Source organism: Rattus norvegicus, chromosome 5 (genome assembly GCF_021556685.1).
Source record: "Rattus norvegicus strain SHRSP/BbbUtx chromosome 5, alternate assembly SHRSP_T2T, whole genome shotgun sequence".
Taxonomy (NCBI): Eukaryota; Metazoa; Chordata; class Mammalia; order Rodentia; family Muridae; genus Rattus; species Rattus norvegicus.
The window spans coordinates 167,511,174-167,534,216 of NC_141538.1; the positions used below are offsets into that span (position 1 = coordinate 167,511,174).

General features: G+C 48.3%; 2 protein-coding genes across 11 annotated transcripts in view; one reads left to right on the forward strand and one right to left on the reverse strand.

Annotated features, from left to right (window-relative positions):
• Positions 1-4,341: 4,341 nt before the first annotated feature.
• Uts2 (urotensin 2) lies at positions 4,342-18,018 on the forward strand. Of its 2 annotated transcripts, NM_001429544.1 has the most exons (5): positions 4,342-4,609; positions 12,474-12,681; positions 15,054-15,164; positions 16,192-16,235; positions 17,780-18,018. In NM_001429544.1, exons 2-5 carry the CDS (start codon positions 12,579-12,581, stop codon positions 17,891-17,893), a joined length of 372 nt encoding a protein of 123 aa, NP_001416473.1. In that variant the 5' UTR covers positions 4,342-4,609; positions 12,474-12,578; the 3' UTR covers positions 17,894-18,018. The 2 variants fall into 2 exon arrangements, with proteins under 2 accessions (NP_001416473.1, NP_062033.1); NM_019160.3 differs by lacking the exon at positions 4,342-4,609 and having other exon boundaries at positions 12,530-12,681.
• A 1,824-nt stretch (positions 18,019-19,842) lies between these two features.
• The window catches only part of Per3 (period circadian regulator 3), a 37,430-nt gene continuing 34,229 nt past the window's right edge, over positions 19,843-23,043 (reverse strand). For 8 of the 9 annotated variants that reach the window (XM_087551289.1, XM_087551284.1, XM_087551288.1 and 5 more), the window contains one exon: positions 19,843-22,217. In XM_087551289.1, coding sequence (XP_087407415.1) covers positions 22,134-22,217 — 84 coding nt within the window. In that variant the 3' untranslated portion in view covers positions 19,843-22,133. 9 annotated transcript variants of the gene reach the window in all.

The window sequence follows — 23,043 nt, forward strand, 5'->3', positions numbered from 1 at the left end:
ACTAAAATACAGAGATTATCGGATTGGATTGAAAACACATGACCCAACTGTGCGTGCTCCATTTAAAGAGACCAGAGAAGTACAGACAAACCTGAGTTCAGAACAGGCGCTGGAGGCAGGGATAAAAGTGGATATTACGGGGCTGGAGAGATGGCTCAGTGGTTAAGAGCACCGACTGTTCTTCCTGAGGTCCTGAGTTCAATTCCCAGCAACCACATGGTGGCTCACAACCATCTGTAATGGGATCTGATGCCCTCTTCTGGTGTGTCTGAAAAACAGCTACAATGTACTCATATAAATAAAGTAAATAAATCTTTAAAAAAAAAAAGTGGATATTACCTGAGGATAAAAGAATTGGTTTATCCAAGACATTTCAACTCGGCATATACTGAAAAAGGAATCTTATAATACATAAAGCCAACCTAGACAGAATTGGGAAGATGGCAAGAGGAAGCCACGCTGTCCTGGAGGTAGGTCTCAGCACTTTCTGTCACAAGTGATGGTAAAATTGGCAGGCACTTGAAGGTGGAGCAAACTCACCACCCAACAGATTTCAAAGCTCCTGCCTGTGATCCCAGCACTGGCAAGGCTGAGGCTGTGTGAGCTCAAAACTAGCCTGGTAGTGCTACCCAATGAGAGTTAAGGCAGTATGGGTAACTGTGTTAATAATGAAAAGTTGGACAATCAGCTGCAGAAAGGTGATCTGAAAGTACAGAGATATTTAGAAATTTAAGAGTTAAATTGCAAAGGTGTCGTCGTTTATTTTTGTTTATGTGTATGACACGGGTGCAGGTGTCCAGTGAGGCCGGAAGGCATTGGATTCCCAGGAACTACAATTATGTGTGGGTGGTTGCGCATTGCCTGATGTGGGTGTTGGGAACTGAATCTGGTCCTCTGCAAAAGCAGTATGCTCTTAACTGCTGAGCCGTCTCTGCAGCCCCAACCTTAAAATCTAAAAATACATTTCCAGGAAGAGGTAGTTGTCTAGGCAACAGTGTGCTTGCTCAGCATGTGCTTAGGTCCTGGGTACAGTCCCAGCATTACAGCGAAACCAACCAGTTACAGTAATAGTAACAGTAACAGCCGTGGGTGTTTGTAGTTCATTCTGGGGAGGTTGAGACAGCTGGATCCTGGTGCTTTCTGGTTTGCTGTGTAGACTACATGGCCGGTCTTAGGACAGTGAGTGAGACACCCCCCTCAAAAAAATGATGCCTGACTAATGACATCCAGAATTGTCCACTGGCTAAACACACACACACACACACACACACACACACACATGCACACACACACACACACACTCTCACACATATACACAGCACACACACTCATACATATAGCATACATACACACATACACACACTCACACACACAGCACACACACATACACTCACACACATAGCACACACATATATACACATATACATACACAGCACACACACATTCACACACATAGCACACACACACACATACTCAAACACATACAGCATACACACATACTCACACACATACACACACTCACACACACATAACACACACAATACTCAGCACACACACTCACATACAACACACAAATTCACACACACTCACACAGATACACATACAACACTCAAAACACTTATATACATGCACACTTGTACACACACAGCAAACACACATATACTCAGACACAAACATATATACAGCACACACTCATACACACACATACACACATGGCACACACATGTAGCACACACACACTCTTTCACACACTACATACAAACATTTGTACACACACTTATATGTAATACCACACACACTCATACATACACACAAAACACATGTGTATACAGACACACACACACACACACACACACACACACACAAAGAGCATTGTTAGAACTGAAGAAGTGGCTCCCGTGGGGCTAGAGAGATATCTCAGCAGTTAAGAGCACTTAGTGCTCTTGCAGAGGACCCACATGGTGGCTCGCAACTGCCTGTAATTCTAGTTCCAGGGGGCCTGTAATATGACCCTGTTCTGGACTCCTTGGATTCCTGTACACACACACACACACACACACACACACACACACACACACAGTGTACATACACACAGAGTCATAAAATAAAATAAATCTTTAAAATGTCTGTGTATGACAAACACTTGTTACCAACAGCCTTAGCCTCTCACGGGCTGTAGAAGGTTCTTTCTGTCTTCCAGATGAGATGCTGTCTTTGTTTCATTTCTGTTGCTATGTAAAATATCCTGCTGAGAAGCAGCTTAGGGGAGCAATGGTTTACTTTAGCCTACAGCCCCAGGTTCCCGGCTATCACTTCAGGGGACTCGCAGCAGCTGGAATGGGAAGCAGCTGATCACATGACCACCACCCACTGTCTGTTCCCCAGGACGCCTTGGAAGCTTGAATACTTAGCTTTCCTTCCACAGTCCAGGAGCCAAACCAGGGAAGGGGCTGCTCACATTCAGGATGGGTCTTCCTACATCAATAAACACAATCAAGGCAGTCCCTTACAGACACTCCCAAAGGCCAGTCTGATTTTTCTTTCCAGGTGACTCTAGGATGTACCAAGTTAACAGTTAAAACTAACCACCCCAGATAGCTTTAGATAGTCTTAGGTCCAGTGGGATGGACAGCGGTTAAAGGTACTTGGCACCAAACCTAAGTTTGATCCCTGGAACTCACATGGTGGGAGGAGAGAACTGGCTTCTCCCACAAGGAGTTCTTGAACCACACTGGCACTGTGGCAAATCCATGCCTTTCTTCCAAATAAATAAATAGAATGTGTCTTAGTTAGGGTTTTACTGCTGTGAACAGACACCATAACCAAGACAACTCTCTTTTTTTTTCTTTTCTTTTTTTTCCGGAGCTGGGGACCGAACCCAGGGAGGGCCTTGCGCTCGCTAGGCAAGCGCTCTACCGCTGAGCTAAATCCCCAACCCCCCAAGACAACTCTTATAAGACAACATTTCGTTGGGGCTGGCTTACAGGTTCAGAGGTTCAGTCCATTATCATCAAGGCAGGAGCATGGCAGCATCCAGGCAGACATGGCGCAGGAGGAGCTGAGAGTTCTACATCTTCATCTGAAGGCTGCTGGTGGAAGACTGATTCCCAGGCAGCTAGGATGAAGGTCTTAAAGCTCATGCCCACAGTGACACACCCACTCTAACAAGGCCACACCCACTCTGGCACGGCCACACCCACTCTGGCAAGGCCACACCCACTCTAATGAGGCTACACCTCCTAACAGGGCCACTCCTTGGGTTGAGCATATACAAACCATAACATAATGCAAACAAACAAACCCGCCTGGCAGAGACTATTTGACTCCTGACATCTACTCATGGCTAAACCCAACTTCCACAGACGCCTCTCACAGCTCAGCGCAGGGCCAATCAGCTCTTTCAACATCTACTAAGATTGATCCCTTACCCAGACCCCATGGTGCACACCTTTATAAATGAGGCAGAAACCAAACTTCCTTTGCTTCTAGTTATGTTCCTAGTGAGTTTTGCTGAAGGATTTGATAAGAAACGGGGAGAAAGATTAAATGAGCAAGAACCCAGTGGTCTTTTAGTAAACTTCAGCATTCAGGTGGATTTTTGCTCTGAACAATCCCTGAGAACCATAAAGAAGACTTTAGCAATTAAAGCTCCCTTCTTACCTGTGCTGGCTGGTTTCATGTTAACAAAGCTAGAGTCACCGGAGAGGAGGGACCCTCAATTGAGAAAATGTCTCTATTAGATCAAGCTACAGACTGGCTTTTAATTTTGCTTTTAATTTTTTGAGACAGGGTCTCCCTATGTAGCTCCAGATGTCCTGGAACTCACCATATAGACCAGGCTGACCTTGAACTCAGAGAGATCTACTGCCTCTGCCTCCCAAGTGTTGGAAGGAATGGTTTGTGCCACTACACCCAGATAGAGGGCATTTTCTTAATTAGTGATTAATGGGAGAGGGCCCAGCCCATTGTGGGTGGGGCCATCCCTAGGCTAATGGTCCTGGGTTCTATAAGGAAGCAGGCTGAACAAGCCATGAGGAGCAAGCCAGTCAGCAGCATCCTCCATGGCCTCTGTCTCAGCTCCTGCCTTCAGGTTCCTGCCCTGCTTGAGTTCCTGCCCTCACTGCTGTTGGTGGCAGACTGTTCTATGGATGTGTGAGTGAAAGAAACCCTTTCTTCTCCAAATTGCCTTTGGTCATGGTGTCTCATCACAAACTAAACCATTACCCAAGGACAAGAACACAGTGAGGTAGCACTGTGAGTCAGGTTTATTGCTTTGGTCACAATGAGATGTGAGGACACCATTGCTGCCTTCAGACACACCAGAAGAGGGCACCAGATCCCATTACAGATGGTTGTGAGCCACCATGTGGTTGCTGGGAATTGAACTCAGGACCTCTGGAAGAGCAGTCAGTGCTCTTAACCGCTGAACCATCTCTCCAGTCCTGTGATGAGATTTTTAAATGAAATAGAATTGTTGGATGGAAATAGTTAGGTTAACAAAGTGTTTGCCATGTAGACGTGAGGACCGGAGTTTGATTCCCCAGAAGCCTGGTAAAAATCCAGCCATAGAGCTCATACTTGTGATTCCAGTGCTGGGAGGCAGAAACAGGTTGGTCCTGGGGATTGTGGATCAGCTAGTACAGCTGCTCTAGTTGAACTCTGTTGCTATGAGAGGACATTCTGATCAAAAGCAACTTCAGGAAGAAAGAAAGGGGTTGGTTTACAGTTCATAGGGACACAGTCTATGGCCATGGAGGAGCGGGAGGGAGGGGCAGCCTGGTAGTCAGGGAGTAGAGAGATTATCTTTCCCCCCACACAGGAAGCAGAGGGGAGTAAGTGCGACAAGGGATATAACCTCAAAGCCCACTCCCAGTGGAATCCTTCCTCCAGCAAGGCTCTACCTACTCATGGCTTCGTAAACTTCACAGACAGCACCACCTGCTGGGAGACAGAGCTCAAAGCATGAACCTATGAGGGACATTCCACAGTCAAATCATAACACTAGCCTAGTCATGGAGTTCCGGGTTCAGTGAGAGACTGTAGCTCAAGGAAACAGGTTGGACAACACCTGGGGACCAACACCGGAACTCGACCTTTGAACTTACTACCCCCAGGGAGAATTGCCACTGAACTGCTGGTGTAGTCGGTTCGGCTGCTGGGTCTTTCCACAGGCCTGCAGGCTAAAGTCCGAGGGGCTGCAGGCTGGTCCTTGTAAGGCCCCCTCGACTTGCAGATGGGTCTTCCCCAGTGCGCTCTCATGCTGGTTCCTTTGTCTGTCTGTCTCTTGTTGCTTCCTGCAAGGATACTATTCATTTTAGTTCAGGGGCTGGAGAGATGGCTCAGTAGCTGAGCACTGACTGCTCTTCCAAAGGTCCTGAGTTCAAATCCCAGCAACCACATCGTGGCTCACAGCCATCTGTAATGGGATCTGATGCCCTGTGAAGACAGCTACAGTATACTCACATAATAAATACAAATAAATCTTTAAAAATTTTTTAGTTCAGGGTCCACCTTAAGGGGCCCTCACCTTGGCTTAATCTCCTCTTCAAAGACTCTGTCTGTGAACACAGCCTCATTCTGAGATTCTGGGTCTCAGAGCTTTAACTAATACACACCAGCCCATCACTCCTGTCCCACTGACTTATAGACAGGAAATGGTAGGAATCATGAACCTGGCTGGAGTGAAGTCACAGGGGGTAAAGCGGGCGCCGAACAAACAGGAGGATCTGGGCATGGATCTCCTGTGTCTGTGTAAAAGCCGGGTGTGGTGGCACACATGCGTGATCCCAGGGTTGGGGGCAGGAGGAGACAAGCTGGAGTTCTGTGGTCAGGTGATCTAGCCGAGTCAATGAGCTCCAGGTTCAGTGAGAGACTGTTGCAAAAATGAGGTGCAGAGCGACTGAGGAATATGCCCAACATTGGCCTCTGTCCTCCAGATGATGCAAACACATGGCCACACACCTATATGAATGTGTACGGACCACACACACACACACACACACACACACACACACATGAATGTGCACACACCACACACACATGAATGTGCACACACACCTATATGAATGTGCACCCACTGCACACACACATGAATGTGTATACTCACCTATATGAATGTAGACACACACCACACACACACACACACACACACATGAATGTGCACACACACCTATATGAATGTGCACCCACTGCACACACACATGAATGTGTATACTCACCTATATGAATGTAGACACACCACACACACACACACACACACACACACACACACACACACACCATATGCATACACGCACACAATCATGAAAGAAAATCATGCAGGTAGCCGGTCCTGAGCGCTCCTGAGAGCATCCATCTGCGGTACGACCGGGCTGTGCTTCTTCACTTCCGTTTAGCTCCACGACTGGCTCTCGGCACCCTTTAACATCAATAATGGGACAATGCGGTGCCCTGGCGAAACTGTGCCGGCACCGGAGCGGTGACATTTGAGTCACTTGGGTAATGTGATGAATCAAATCAATAACTAGAGCGGATGTTTACTGTACGTCACCCTTCCTGTCCCCGTCATGCGGGTGTGTGACACATCAGTGCTGGATTGTACCCAGACGCGGAACACCGTTCCTTTGGCAGCTTTGTGAGAGCCTGCAAACGTTGTCTGTAGCACTCTAGGGTGGCATAGGGTTCTAGGGGCTTGCACCAGTGTTTACAGCAACATCAGCGTGTGAACTAGGCTCTGACTGTGCCCTGTGGCCATCTGTCCCGTGTGCTTGCCTGTTCATGATGGGATGGACAGAGAGCCACATGGTCTAGTGCACACAATTGCTCCATCTGGGTACTCTGCAGTGGCAGGCCCCTGGGACCAGCTCCTACCTTTAAAAGGGCTTAGCACATAACTTCCGATATCGTCAAGGTCATGCCAAAGACAGCAAGACAATCAAGAGTCCCGCCTTGCCTGAGCCAGCATCTGTCACTTGAGAAGTAGGGACGTCATCACAGCTTTGCACCTCTTTCCTCGGCTCTGGAGGCTTGCTCTGCCTGCTGTTGTCGGTTCCATTCTCCAGAACGGCATAATAGAGTCTCACACACAGACATGCCTTCCTGTCTTGGAGGCTCGATAACCACTTACAAAGTGCTGGCACATTCAGTCCTGGTAGGGCTTATGCCCCGGTTGGAGGGCAATGGACTTCTTTAACTGTTTTTACATGCACAGAATTCTCAGGCCTTTCTTTTTTTTTTTTTTTTTTATAACAGCATTAATCGCACTCTGAGGACACCACTCTCCTGGTCTGATCTCACTTTGCTTTTCTTCTGTGGCCCCCATCACACTGGGGATCAGAGTTTCAGCAGACAAACATGTAGGGTGTGCCCAGAGCCCTGGGACTCCCGCATGTCGATGCCAAAGCTGTGCACCTTAGAGAGCGAGCTTGAACACGGCGTAGGCCATCTGCTTCAGTCACACAGGATGATAGGGACATGGGCATTCTGAGGGAGACAGGCTGGGGCTCAGGGGTTGACTGTGGAGCTGGGTGTCCCCGAGAATGCCCATCAACTTGTTTCCCTCCTGTCTGTGCTAGCCTGGCACCCAGAACTGAGCCCTTGTGTGAAAGTCCAGTAAGAAGAGGTGCAGGAAGCAGGTGGGAACAGAAACGAGGGCACTGAGGAGAGGGGTGGGAACAAAATGTAATGAAACATGCGTATGAAGATTGCCATGGGGGTTGGGGATTTAGCTCAGCGGTAGAGCGCTTGCCTAACAAGTGCAAGGCCCTGGGTTCAGTCCCCAGCTCCGAAAAAAAGAAAAAAAAAAGATTGCCATGATAAACACATTATTCTGTACATAGAATCTAAGCTTCACAACTTCTGATTTTTATCTGCCATTTGCCTCAAAAAGCCCTGTGAGTTCTCCAGGTTAAGGCTGCTGGTGGTGGTATAAGGGGAGAGAGGCTCAGTGGTCAACCTGGGCTAACCTCCAGGTGGACAGTGAGGTCACTTTCTCGGTGAGGGCAGCTAATGCCAGAAGAATGAACTAGTAGCAGGCTACTAAGTGAATCATATTTTAGGGGTGTGTCTCTGTCACTGTTCTATTACTGTGAGGAGACACAGTGACTGAGGCAGCCTTTAACTGGGGGGCTTGCTTAGTTTTAGAGGGTTAGCCCAAGGCCATCATGGCAGGAAGCATGGCGGTAGGTTGAGCAAGGCAGGGGGCGGGGGAGAGACAGAGAAAGAGAGAGAGAGAGAGAGAGAGAGAGAGAGAGAGAGAGAGAGAGAGAGAGAGAGAGAGAATATGAATATGTGTATGGGTCTAGAGTGGGCTTTTGAAACCTGAAAGCCAGCTCCCCAGTGACACCCCTCCTTCATCAAAACCACACCTCCAAAAAGGCCACACCTTCCAATCCTTCCTGAACAGTTCCACTAAGCGGAGACTAACCATTCGAGCACATGATTGGGCCATTCTCATCTAAACCACCATGGGTGTGATAGATAAACTTCAGTTGAAAGGACATTCACAGAACCCAAGCACTGAGCTAAGGGATCTGGCATTAATGGTGCTTAGGCACCTACTGTGTGTGAGGCAGGCACTTGGGACAGCTCACATCCTTGTGGACCATAACCCCAATAAGCAAAACACACCAACAAAACACGACATGGGCTACAAATATGACATACTCAACGCGTGAAAGAGGGTAGGAGATGCCAGCTCGCAAATTTAAGTAGTTTGCCTATTACAAGTTCAGAATTGGGGCCTGGAGTGATGTCTCTGTGGGTAAAATACTTACGAGACACACATGAGGTCCTGAGTCCGTATTCCCGCAAAAAAAGGACAGGAGCAGTTGCCACTCCCATTACCCTAATGGTGGGAGCAGAGGCAGGAGGATCCCTGCAGTTTGCTGGCCGGGCAGCCAACTGATAAACTCAAGAATAAGCTAAGAGCTGTGGGGAAGATACTTGACAGTTACCCCGGCCTCTGTATTCTTTCAGGGACTCACGTATGAATGTACATGCATGCAACACCTCCCACACACACACGCACATGCACAGGGGGTAGGGAGGATGGGAAATACAGGCTGCATTTTTTTTTAAGATTTATTTATTTATGATATAGAAGTACACTGTAGCTGTCAGACACCAGAAGAGGGCATCAGATCTCATTACAGATGGTTGTGAGCCACCATGTGGTTGCTGGGAATTGAACTCAGGACCTGTGGAAGAGCAGTCAGTGCCCTTAACGGCTGAGCCATCTCTCCAGCAGGTGTGGACCAGCGCATCTGGATCCCTCTGCTTTAAGGAAGAGCTTCGCAGCTAGCTAAAGACAGGATACCTTTCAGGGGGTCGCTGTTCACGGATGTCCCAGCATACATGTGAAGCCATGACTCTTGCGGTGTAGTTCGAACTCTCCCTGGGCAAATTCGAACAAGCATGTGCTTCCACCAACCACAGACCAAAGCCGATTCCAGAGAAGTTCAACCCGGTGAACCGGGTTCCTGGCCGGGCTTATAGAGCATGCGTGAGGGGTGGCAAACAGGAGCAGGGATCACCCCAAATCAGCTGCATGAGTGAGGAGAGACTCACCCTGGTACAGGTGTCGTCCTCCGTTCTGTTAACCCTTCACACGTAAGCGTCTCCCGAGACCATGTATAGCTGGTAGGCGGGCACGGGAGGGAGTGGCTGGAATCTCAGGTGAGGTCTCCTTGACCTTCCACAGCCTCCTTCCCCTTTCTGTGAGGGGTCTCTGGTGAGGATGGCTGCTGTGCTCAGAGGGCAGTGTTGTAAAGCAGCAATCCTCTGCACACCCTTGCACACCACCTGTCGGGGGGCTGGGCGAAGACTCAGAGCCTTTCTGGGACAAGGTGACATTGTCATTGACAGCCTGTTGAAGAGAGGTGCTGATTTTCATTGAGGCCTATGCCTTCCAACCTAACTTAATTAGGCCATGCCGTAAAACCGTCCTAATAACTGTCAGGACCCCTGAGTCACCAGGGAATGACAAAGCTTTGGCAAGCACCCTCTGGGGGAAGGGACAGTGTGACTTCAGTGCCGGCTCCCTCCGCAGCTGTCCTCAAGGATCAATCACCGAAGACCCCTGGATTGGTCGTCCTGCTCTGTACGTGTCGGCAGACCGGGAGTGACTTACACACGCATGTGCACAGAATATGTTTGTGCAAACATTCCATCATAGATTTTTAGTTTTACTTTTAAAGACAGGTTCCTGTCTGCAGCCCTGGCTGTCCTAGAACTAACTAACTCTGTAGATCAGGCTGGCCTCGAACTCAGAGATCTACCTGCCTCTTCCTCACCGAGTGCTGGGATTCAAGGTGTGCGTCATCAGTTAGCCCCAGCATAGACTTTTAAAGAGATGTACAGAATTTGAACTACTGGTCCCCCTGCCTCCATCTCCCAAGTGTTGGATTACTGGCCTATATCACCATACCTGGTTTATGTGGTGCTGAAGACTAAGCCAGGTTTTCCCAGAAGCACTCCACTAGCTGAGCTGTATCCTAGACCTGTAGCACAGCATCCTACACCTATAGCACAGCATCCTACACCTATAGCACAGTATCCCAGACCTATAGCACGGCATCCTAGACCTATAGCACAGCATCCTAGAGCTATAGCACAGCATCCTAGACCTATAGCACAGCATCCTAGACCTATAGCACAGCATCATGATCCTATAGCATGGCATCCTAGACCTATAGTACGGCATCCTAGACCTATAGCACAGCATCCTACACCTATACCACAGCATCCTAGACCTATAGCACAGCATCATAGACTTATAGCGCAGCATCATAGACCTATAGTGCAGCATCCTAGACCTAATAGCACAGCATCCTAGACCTATAGCACAGCATCCTAGACCTATAGCACAGCATCCTAGACCTATAGCACAGCATCCTAGACCTATAGCACAGCATCATAGACTTATAGCACAGCATCATAGACCTATAGTGCAGCATCTTAGACCTATAGCACAGCATTCCAGACCTATAGCACAGCATCCTAGACCTATAGCACAGCATCCTAGAGCTATAGCACAGCATCCTAGACCTATAGCACAGCATCCTAGACCTATAGCACGGCATCCTAGACCTATAACACAGCATCCTAGACCTACATCATAGCATCCTAGACCTATAGCACAGCATCCTACACCTATAGCATAGCATCCTAGACCTATAGCACAGCATCATAGACCTATAGCACAGCATCCTAGACCTATAGCATGGCATCCTAGACCTATAGCACAGCATCCTAGACCTATAGCACGGCATCCTAGACCTATAACACAGCATCCTAGACCTACATCATAGCATCCTAGACCTATAGCACAGCATCCTACACCTATAGCATAGCATCCTAGACCTATAGCACAGCATCATAGACCTATAGCACAGCATCCTAGACCTATAGCATGGCATCCTAGACCTATAGCACAGCATCCTAACCTATAGCACAGCACTTTAAGAAAAACAATCTCCTTATCCCAAGCCAACTACTTCCAGCTCTGTAATATTCCATACCAATTCTGTACAGCACGTCTTGGGGTGACTCTTTGGTCGGCATTCTCTGTAGTCATTGTCATCTACTAATTTATAGTCTCAACTGGGATCGCAGGTGTAAAATTGAGAACCTGTAGGTTGAACGAAGACTCAGGATGTAGCCCAGATTGGCCTTAAATTCTGAACCCTCTTGCCTGGGGCACACTGGACCATAGTTGTCAGTTACTTCATGCACACACTCTTGAAAATGCATTTGTACACATGTACAGATGCGCCACATGTGCACTAGTGCACATACACACACACACACACGCACACGCAAACGCACGCACGAAAGCGCCCATGTGTGCACTCACACATACGTTCTTTAGAAAAAGCAATGTTCTAAGCAAAGAACTGAGGTGAGCTAGCGGCTCACAGCACTTTGCCAGGTTGAGTCTAGTGAAGTCATTGGTCAGCAGTGTGGGGACGTCCTTCAGTCCCCCTTGCTGGGTACTGTCCAACCCTAAGGAAATCTTGTTCTGGGGACCGAGTGCTTGTGATTTTACACACAGCCAAGCGCGTGTGCTGGACCCGAGTTTTGAGCAATGCTCACTGTGTCTTTGCTATCTGGAACACCTGGTTTAGTACACCAGACAGCTCCTCTATCCGCCAGTGAAGGACTTTTTGAAAAGGAAGCTGAGATATTTCACGTCATACCCAGCATCGCTTCTGCTAACATTCATAAATCCTTGTCCTTCTGCCTTGGCTACATGGTGTCTGTCCCTGTCCTTCACCTGTGATTTATCGCTGAGTAACTTACTTTGCCAGACTTATAAACTCCGCAGTGCTTTATAGAATACCCACTCTGAACACCCAGTCAACAAGCCAGTAAATTTATTGTCTACGAATTGTTACTTTGAAAAATTACATCAATGCAAAGTGATTGCCTTTCAGCCTCTCTAGCCAATAAATTCATTTTTTTTTTTTTTGGAGGGGACATATGAGGTCACAGGATGATAGATAAAACGGGCAATCCCTCAACGAGGAGAGTCGGAAGTCCTCCGGAGCAGACACCCAGCCAGACTTCTTCCCGTCGTCATGGACAGGGTGCCCTTCTGCTGCCTGCTCTTCGTAGGACTCCTGAATCCACTCCTGTCTTTTCCCGTCACGGACACTGGTGAAATGTCTCTTCAGCTTCCAGGTGAGGTGACCGTTTTTTCTATCAGTTCTGGGTGCCGCTCGGGTACAGGAGCAGGAGCGGGATGCTGGCTGGAAGGGGTCTCCTGGAGGTGCTTTGAATAGAGGCTTAAGGCGTCCTTATTCCAGGTCTTAGGTTGAGCAACGGGCATGGCCTTCTCTAAGCAAACTGCCCGTTTCATGCTACGAATGCACTTCTAACGTCCCTCATCACTTTTGCTTATGAACATTGGACCGACTTAAAACGTTGCCTTGGATTTTGGAATGGCCTGGTGGAGTGCAGGAGTAGTTTCTCCAACGACAGATAGTTCTTTTTTTTTTTTTTTTTTTTTTTTTTTTTTTTTTGGTTCTTTTTTTTCCGGAGCTGGGGACCGAACCCAGGGCCTTGCGCTTCCTAGGTAAGCGCTCTACCACTGAGCTAAATCCCCAACCCCTACAGATAGTTCTGTGAGCTGGAAAGCACGCCTCCAACCAACGACCGACAGTGGAAGGAAAAGGCTTAATTAAGCAGAGTGGTGGCTGAAGCTGGGCACCGCATAGCCATTCAAGCAGTTTGTTTTCCTTTGGACTTAATGTTCCTCTCAAGTTCAACTAAAAGGGGAAAGATTAGAAATCTTACCACGGCCTTTTTTTTTTTTTTTTTTTTTTTTTTTTTTGTTCTTTTTTTCGGAGCTGGGGACCGAACCCAGGGCCTTGCGCTTCCTAGGTAAGCGCTCTACCACTGAGCTAAATCCCCAGCCCCTACCACGGCCTTTTAATTTGGTTATCAGGTTGTATATTAGAGACCACAAAAAAATTGTAACCGGGTTTAATATTTGGTTTTGGATACTCAAGCAAAATTTCCTTTACTTTTATTATGTGTGCATGCACACACCAGGGCCCAGAGGTAGAGGTCAGAGATGACCTGGTTCTCTAGCACGTGGGCAGGCTTGGTGGCAGGTTGACTGGTGGCTCTTGGGTCCTTTCAGACCTTTTCCTGAGTTCTCTCTCAAACACTGCCATTGGACCATCCAGCCTCCACCAGCACTCTGAGCGCCTCAGAGCATCACTCCTGTTCTGTCCATCAGCTGCTGGGGCCACTGAGTTCATACTGGCACTGGGCCTGATGCTCAAGACCAGGCACGAACCAGTGCTGTTATTTTAAAAGAGCAGTGCACCCTGCTCTTTCTCTCTGAAGGGATCAGGAGTATTCAGATGATGACGCTACTTTAAACAGCTATGAGGAAAGAGCTGAGAAGAGGGCAGTCTCACATTCAAATTCCAAACAGGCAGAAGCTTAGTGTTTTTGTCAGATTCCCCCCCCCCCCCCGCTCAGGTTTCACCACACACATCCTTCGTCCCAGGCATTTACACATCATCACAATATGGAGGCTGTCTCCCAGGACTACTGTGGCTGCCCACTCGGGTGGGTGCCTTTAGTGGCTTTCCACTGTCTTCCATCAAGGTTGAAGAGGAGTATTTGTCAGTCTGCAGCATTCCAGGGTCTTGTGTGGCTTTCAGCCAGACTCCCAGAGCATCTCAACATGCCGGCACTCGGCCAAGGCACATGTCCCACTGCCAGCCGCCACTGGTCTCTCTCTCTCCTCTCTCTCTCTCTCTCTCTCTCTCTCTCTCTCTCTCTCTCTCTCTCACACACACACACACACACACACACACACACACCCTGTGCACACTGGTCACATATGTCCTGCATACACACACACACACACACACACACACACACACACACACACACACACACCCTGTGCACTCCGTACGTTCATACCTGTTACTGTGAATGTCACTCCTCACATGGACTTGCCACAGTTGCTGCCTTGCCTGCACTTACACCTCATACCACACAGCTTGCACATAGCATACACCCACACACACTTAACCTTGCATACCTTACATGCATTTACCACACTTCCCTCGGCATACACACCTCAGACCACCGTCCACGCAAAGGTCACAATACAGTGTTTGAACTTCATGTGAATGTCCACCGTGAGGCGCAGTAGAGGTGCCACCATCAACTTCCCCATGGGGACACAGGCGATCCTTCCTTTTGCCTCCCATTCAGATACCTCAAAGCAAGAGGCAACAGGTCTCAAGGGGTACACGGAGGTGAGGGCCAGTCAGACTTTCTGAACCAGACTGGCTCCTACCCAAGGCAGGTGCTAGGGTGACCACAATGGCAGGGAGGGGTGGCCCATGATTTCCTCCGTGGACTCCTGATGGCTTGCGTAGCATTTTACATCTGCTAAGTGCCACCGTGACATGTCACCAGTTCTGTATTTGGAATTCCAGTATCCACCTCCCTGTCCCTGGTACTCACGGGGAACAGAATGGCCGGGTGAAGCCCAGGGTAGGCTACTTGTCTGTCTCTCCCTACAGTGCTTGAGGAAAATGCTCTTCGGGCTCTGGAGGAGCTGGAGAGGACTGCCCTCCTGCAGACGCTGCGCCAGACCGTGGGCACAGAAGCAGAGGGAAGCCTTGGCCAGGCAGGTAAAGACACCCTTAGGCTTATGGGTGGATTCTGCAGCTACTAGATTTGCTCTATTCCAGCTCCTAGAGAAAGCTCTAAAAGCTGAACTGTATGACCCTTCTTAGCCTATTCTTCTACCACCCTCTGTCTACCCTTCCGTAGACTCAGGCAAGCCTCGGCTACACAACAAGGCTATATTAAAAAACAAAATAAAACAGCAGCAGGAGCAAGGAGAAAATTTCCCTCTTGGGGTGACTTTGAAGTAAAACGTAAACAGGGTTGGAATGGTGGACGACAGACATGGGGACTCACGCCTGTGAACTGAGTCTGAGGCTAGCCCGAGACCCTATCACAACACCAACAACTGATAGGAAAGACCACAGCTTTGACTGTTTTCTTCTGTTGCTCAGAACATGTGGGTAGAGGATGTAGTCTCTCAGTAGACATTGCTGACTGACAGTCCAGGTACAGTTTTTGACAAACTATTAAAACGCAGAGGTCAGAATCCTTGCCTGCTCTGGACGGGACTGGAACTGAGACACGATTTAGGGGTGCTGTCTTTGTTTTGTCTTCTCTGCATGTGTGGTGTGCATGTGTGAGGGTGGGCCCATGTGGGTGTGTGGGAGGCCCAAAGTTGACACTGGCTTTTTTCCAACTCTCTTCGATTTATTTATTGAGGCTGGGTCTCTGGGCCTGGAGCACCTTAATCCAGCTGTTTTACCTAGCTGCCCTGTCCCAGGGATCCTGTCTCTACCTTCTGAGTGCTTAAGGAACGAAGGTAACCTCTACGCCCAACCAGCTTCTACCTGGGTTCTGGGGATCTGAACTTTGGCCCTTTAGCCTGTTCACCACGAGTTATCTCTCGGCCCTGCAATCTTAGATTCTGTATGTTTTGCAATAAGCCTAACTGCTGGGTGTGGTGGCAAATGCCACAGGTGGAGCTCTGTGAGGCCAGCCTGGTCTACATGGTAAAGCCAGCCTTGTCTACATGGTGACTTTGAAAACACAGCAGTAGATCTAACGACAAGGCGTCAAACTCTTTTCCAGATCCCAGTGCCGAGACTCCCACTCCAAGGGGAAGCTTGAGGAAGGTAAGGAGCGCTGGCTTTTGAGAGAGAAAAACTGAACTTCTTATAATTCATAACCCAAGAGTGATCTAAGGAATCATACCTTAAAATAATTGCCCAGTGCTCTTCCGAAGCACTGATTTTTCTAAACCGACTCACAGAATATGTAACTGTAACAATGATGTAACAGGCGGCTGTTCTGGGTCAACTGTAGTAGGATGTAAGAGAGAATGTAACAATGATGTAACAGGCGGCTGTTCTGGGTAAATTGTAACAAGAACGTCAGAACAAGTGCCTGTCCTGAGTATGTTGTGGTAGGATGTGAGAGAAAGGAGCAGCAGGTGAGGCTGTTGCAAGGCTTGCTGTCCACGTGGCCTCAGCTGCAGTGCCATTCCTAGAAAGCTGGTGAGAAATGCTCAGTCTCCACTCACAGACCCTACTAGTCAAACCTGCGATTCAACAGATCACCAGGGGAGTGATACATTAGTCAGCATGGGGCACCAACAAGGCAGCACGGGAAGGGCTGAAGGATGCTGTGCTCCCCTTCCCAGGGTGAAAAGTGGTGCAGAGGACAGACCAGAGATAGCTCTGTGGCTGTAATCGCCACCAGCATCCTCCTGGTAGCCATCACGTGACAGGAGATCCTAGAGACAGGGTGCACTACCTGAAGCCCTTAGAGGACTAGTATGGCTTCTGTGCGCAGCTGAGGAAAAGTCATCATGACTCAGAGGAGGCTTATATCCTTTAAAATAGGACAGTGTCAGTTGGGGCTACTATTGCTGTGACGAGACACCATGACCAAAGCAGGAAAGGGTTTTTATTCAGCTTATACTCCCACAGCACTGTTCATCATTGAAGGAAGTCAGGACAGGAACTCAAACATGGCAGGAACTTGGAGGCAGGAGCTGATGCAGAGGCCATGGAGGGGTGCTGCTTACTGGCTTGCTCGGACTGCTTTCTTATGGCACCAAGACCACCATGCCAGAGGACAGTACTACCCACAGTGGGCTGGGCCCTTCCCATGAACCACTGATTAAGAAAATGCCCTAGAGTTCTGGTACAGACAGATCATATGGAAGCATTTTCTCAAATGAGGCTCCCTCCTGACTGATGACTCTAGTTTGTGTCAAGATAGCATAAAACTATCCAGTACGGGGATTATCCTGAAGGCCTAAAGATGTACATGTAGGATGTGCCTACTGCATTCTGGACTCAAAGGAAAACTATGGCTTGACCTTTAGAACAGGCCAATTTTTTTTTCTTTTTCTTTTTTTCGGAGCTGGGGACCGAACCCAGGGCCTTACAGTTGCTAGGCAAGCGTTCTACCACTGAGCTAAATCCCCAACCCCAGAACAGGCCAATTTTAACAGATATGCTCCATGTTACTCAGAAGGCAAGCGTCTAGAACCCTGACAGAGCGGTGACTGAGAGGCCACTGAGAAGTTAGGGGAACTCAGGACAACCATAGAGTTAAGTCAACTGGATGAGAGCTCCAGAGCCCCAGCCCGGGGAGCCCCATCGAGGACTCTGACTCAGGGCTACTAATTGTTCTGCTCTTGTGGTTTCAGGCTCTCACTGGGCAAGATTCTAACACTGTACTGAGCCGTCTTTTGGCGAGAACCAGGAAACAACGTAAGCAACACGGGACTGCCCCAGAATGCTTCTGGAAGTACTGCATTTGAAGAGAGACGTCTCCTCAGAACCATCACTTCAGGAAACTAAAGAGCAGATGCTTGAAGAAAAATCGTGCCAACAACGCCCCGTTCTCCACTATGAGAAATAAACCCTCTATGTTTCTCAAGTATCACACACAGTTCTGTTTACTTGTGTAGATATCCTGGAAAATTGGTAGCCCGCCTTTGCCCCATTTAGCTTAGAAATAAGAGTTGGGTTGGAGGTGTCGCTCAGTGGCAGAGCCTGCCTAGCTGCGTGAACTCTGTCCGTCCTGGGCACAGAGGAGGAAGAGAAGGCATAAAGACAAAGATTGGCCAAGAGCCTCTGAGGTAAAAAATGATTTAAAAATAAATCACTTTGTCGACATCTTCTCAAGCCTTAAGAAAGTGAATACACACACACACACACACACACACACACACACACACACACACATTGCCTTGGGGTGGAACTGGGGAGACAGGGTCTCATGCATCCATCACCAGTCTTGAACTCCTGATTCTTCTGCCTCCCTACTTCCTGAGTGCTGGTTGGGAGTGGATGTCACCATGTCTGGAGCGGATATCACCATATCTGGGTCAGTCGCGCTGAGGCTGGATGGGAGCAAGGCTGGATCTGGGAGCTCCACTTGCTCCTGAGGCAAGCATTCTGCTAAGCTCTGCTTCCCAGGGAGGCGGTGCCTGAGTTTGCAAAGCTCTAACGTAAAGGCAGTGTCAGGTGGGGGCAGGGATGCTCTGAACTGTTTCTTGGGGACAAGTGTGCGTGTTCATACTCTCAGCAGGCTCAAGTACTTCTCAGACGCTTGAAAATGTCCCTGCTCTCAGTCTCTGTGAGCCTCGGTGTCACAGCTGACTCACTTTGAGTAAAGGAAACTCACTTCCTTTCTGCCAGCGAAAGCAAAATACCCAGTGTTCTTAGAGCTGGCGCGGGGATTCACGCTGTGGAATGGAATCGGCAGGTTATTAAGCTTCAAGACCCACAGATGTGTGAATAGACCAGCGTTTCATGCTACAACTGTGGCAGTCTGTAGACGGCCAGACACCTTGTCTGGGTGTCACAGGTCTGCACCAACCATGAGGCGCTGTGTAAACCTCACTCACCCTTGTCACCAAATATCCCCAGTGTCTTCAAGTACATGTGACAAAGCTTTCCTAATCTCGATACAACAGCACGGCCCAGTAGGGGACGCAGGTGGGCACGTTCGAGCATTCCACCATCAAGTCTGGCTATGAGACTGTGGCCTCTCAGTGTCAGAGTCAAACTAGCTCTCGCTCCCCTTTGGCAATCCCGAAAGCCTGAGTGGGTTTCGAGTATACTAGCATAATCTAAAAAACTGTCACTAGGCGTAGTGACTTGGGGCGATTATGTTATGGCAAACCGCTAGGCCCAGTCACAGGAGCTGCGTCCTCTGCCTTTGCAGCAGCCTCCCCTGTAGAGTGAGAACTGCCTCCACGGGCTGCTGTGAGCTGGAAGGAGAGTTTCTACAGAGCACTTCCACAGGTCAGGCTGGAGGCAGAAACTGTAAGTCCTGGGCCATGTTGCCCTTGCTAATGGCATGAGAGGAAGGTACAACTGGACAGGCATGAGACTTAAGGCCCTGCTGCCTGGGCTCAGGTTCTATATTCTGGTGTCTTGGTTTTGCTCTAAGTGACTCAGACTTTGTGAACTACAAGCTTACCTACGAAGCTTCAGGAATACTTCTGATAGTTTACTGGCATAAACGAATAGCATCATCAGGATGTTTAAACGTATCCAGGGCTCAGGAAACTCTCAGGGCTACAATGGGGACTAAGCACAGTGGCAGATGCCTGTCCTCCAGGGTGGGCACAGAGACAGGCAAACAGCTGTGAGCTTGGTGGTGTGGACCTAGCATGGGACCTTCAGGGACAGCAGCGAGCAGGCGGCTCTAGGGGACACCAGTCATGCTCAAGGCTTCATTACACAATGAAGAGCATTCTCCACGTGAACACAGACACTGTTTATTGTTTTTACTCAAAAAGATACCCAATGAAAAGATAAATATCCATACGTATGAGCAAATTCACATTTAATTATGAACAAACTGTCAATCTCGTTAAAATGTGCCACCTTGTGAATTATAATACCTCATTTAGTCCATTTATACAACATCTTTTCATAAAATTTGACCACTGACCCAAGAAAATTAAGCTTTGGGGGAAATATTTATGTAGACATTCAAGTCTACAGTGCACGCTTTTCTTACCAGTTCTCTGGTTATTGATACAAAGTCAGTGAGCTTGAGTTTCCACTGGGTATGACCCCCATGGGGGGTAGCAGCCTCTGCTGGACCGGCCCTCAGCAGCAGGGACTGCTGGGTGTACTGATGGCATCCTAGCAAAGGTGAGATTTGGTAGAGGGCTTTACAGACCTGACTACAGCACCATTTTCAAATCAAGCCTGGCATAACAGACTCTATCATAAAGTGTGGACGAAGGCAAGGAAATAAGGAACTGTAGAGAAAACAGGGATCCAGGACCTACAGGAAAGGGCGTCTCTCACCAGAAACCTTCAGATGTGCTGTATGCACACAGATGCAGGAGGATTCTGGAAGTTCCAAACAAGCATAACCCTTCGCTGGAGAACAACCTGACCATCCAGGCCTCCACAACCACTGGATGGAGTAGGCTTTGTGAAGTCTCTATTCACACAGCAGGAACAGGTGTCTGGATCTGCTCAACACCAGAAAGTTCCAAGAAACGTCACAGGCAGCATTTTAAATTGTTTCCGATACTTTCGGATAGGACTGCTGTCCAGAAAAAGCATTATTTTAGAAAAGTCTGAGCCACAGGATTGGAACGCTGGGCACAGTGGCCTCTGCGATGTCTCCTGACCACAGTGACAATACAGTTATCAACAGCTATAAATTGTCTGAGGAAAACAAAGTGTCTTCCTAAAACAAAACAATAATAACAAAAAAAAAAAGGAAAAAGAAAGAAAGAAAAATAAGTTAGACTACAGGAAGTGAAGCAGGAAAAGGCCACTGTAAACCTCCTCCCTGCCAGTTCCTTCCTGACCTGCATGGGCGGATTCCATAGCCTTTCCGCATTCAAGAAGGAACCTGGGGCTTCTTTAAACTAGAGCACCGGACAGTGAGTGGACGAACTCGTAAACAATCGCACTCACTTCTGAGACGAAAACGCTTGGAGAACACAGACTCATGGGACGCTGCTGTCAATGAGCTGGGGTCTCCGAGCTTCCCTAAGTGTAGTCTCTCACGCTGCAGACCCCAAACACTTTGTTTGCCGTTCAAGGGCAAACAAAAGGCAGGGCCAATCAGACCGTTGGGTGGCATGAGGACCTCATTGTGTAATTCAGTGAAAAGGAAAAGTTAACTGTCTGTTTTGGTAAGCCTGGGTACACACACACCTCCACGATAACATTAACGTAATATTTAAAACTTTTCACATTTATTTTATAACCAAAACAACTTTAAAAACACTACTGTTTGAGTAAGACGTTTTTTAACATGCAAGGCTTAACTTCAGTTGTCCAAAGAGTATGTGCTGTCTAGCAGACAGATCTTAAGGAAAGAGCTCCTATGAAAGGCAGCCGCCATAGGAAGTGTGTGGACGAGAATGGGGTCAAACACAGAAACTGCGATCCCCACAGTTCCTAGAGAACCATGCGCTCTGACGTTGTGGGAAAGCCGGAATGTCTTACAATCAGGAAGAGAAGCACCATGCTGTACAAAACCTACATCAATGTGGTAAGTTCACGGAAAACACCGTGAGAAACACACAACCCACAGATAGAAGTTCTTCAAGTATTCTAGTGGGGAAATGATTTTGTAACAACAGAACAGAACAAAGGAGACTAAGGCATGAGACTCACTCCAACAGTGACTTAACTCAGGGTAGCTTCTGAAATCATGCCGTCAGATGCAATCCAATGTCTTCAGGTGACGGCTGATCTACAGAAGGCTCTGGTTGGCAGTTTTAATAGCAGGAACAAGAACCTACACAAATCCTGCTTTGGGAAAACGTCATCTGTTGGAAACCAAGAAGGGAGGGCTGGGGATACAGGTCAGCAGTGGGGAGTGCCAGCCTGGAGGCGAGGCGAGGCGAGGCCCTGGGTTTGATCCCCAGCGCCACTGAAACCAAAACCAAACCAGAACAAAGCCAGGGAAGATCTTAATGTTGATGACTGCCATTTCAGAGACTGTAATGAGGTAACACACGTCTCTGTGTTCCACATGACCTGGAGAGGGTGGGACATCTTCACAGCTGCTCAACTGGTGTCTTCTGCTGGACACTGTTCACAGGCCTCTGCAGTGTCACCAACTGAACCTCTGTTTTCACAGGTGACATAGCTCTCCAAAAGAGAACAAAGGCAAGCGTGTTATTTGATGTTAATGTCATCTAAAGAGTTTAAAAATAAGGAAAAGGCTGAATTAAGGGAAGATTTACTGCTTGGTTTCTGTAAACTTGACAGACATAAACCCAGACATGTCTGGGAAGAGTGAACCTCCATTGAGAGAATGCCTCCATCGGACTGGCCTGTGGACAAGTCTGTGATGCACTTTCATGATTAATGATGGATGTGGGAGGGCCCAGCTAACTGTGGGCTGTGTCACCCCAGGGAAGGTGCTCTTGGGTGCTTTAAGAAAGCAGACTGAGCAAGCTATGGGGAGCAAGCCAGTAAGTCGCACCCCTCCATGGCCTCCACTTCAGTTCCTGCCCTGACTTACCCTGTGGAGTGAAACATTCTGAGTGTTTTTGGTGCTTCTATCACAAGGTTAGAAAGCTAAGACAAAGCAGAGAGAAGACACAGACAAGCAAACAGAAGCATCGATTAAGTGAAAGACACCTACAAAGAAAACCTTCTAACCCTGAGAAAGACAGAACTGAGATAAAGCTCCCTGGAGGAATAAAGGCAAGTCTGGGGAGAACGTAGAACTGAAACTTTGAAGACTAGATAACGGTAGATAACAGATGCCATCATTATCATCATCATCACCACCACCATCACCACCACCACCATCACCACCACCACCATCACCACGACCATCACCACAACAAACATCACCACCACCACCAGCATCACCACCACCACCATCACCACCACCACTATCATCATTGGGAGGAAAAGACCCACAGGGTGAGCAGTGCTTGAAGCTTCTCTGGTCTAAGTGCACTGA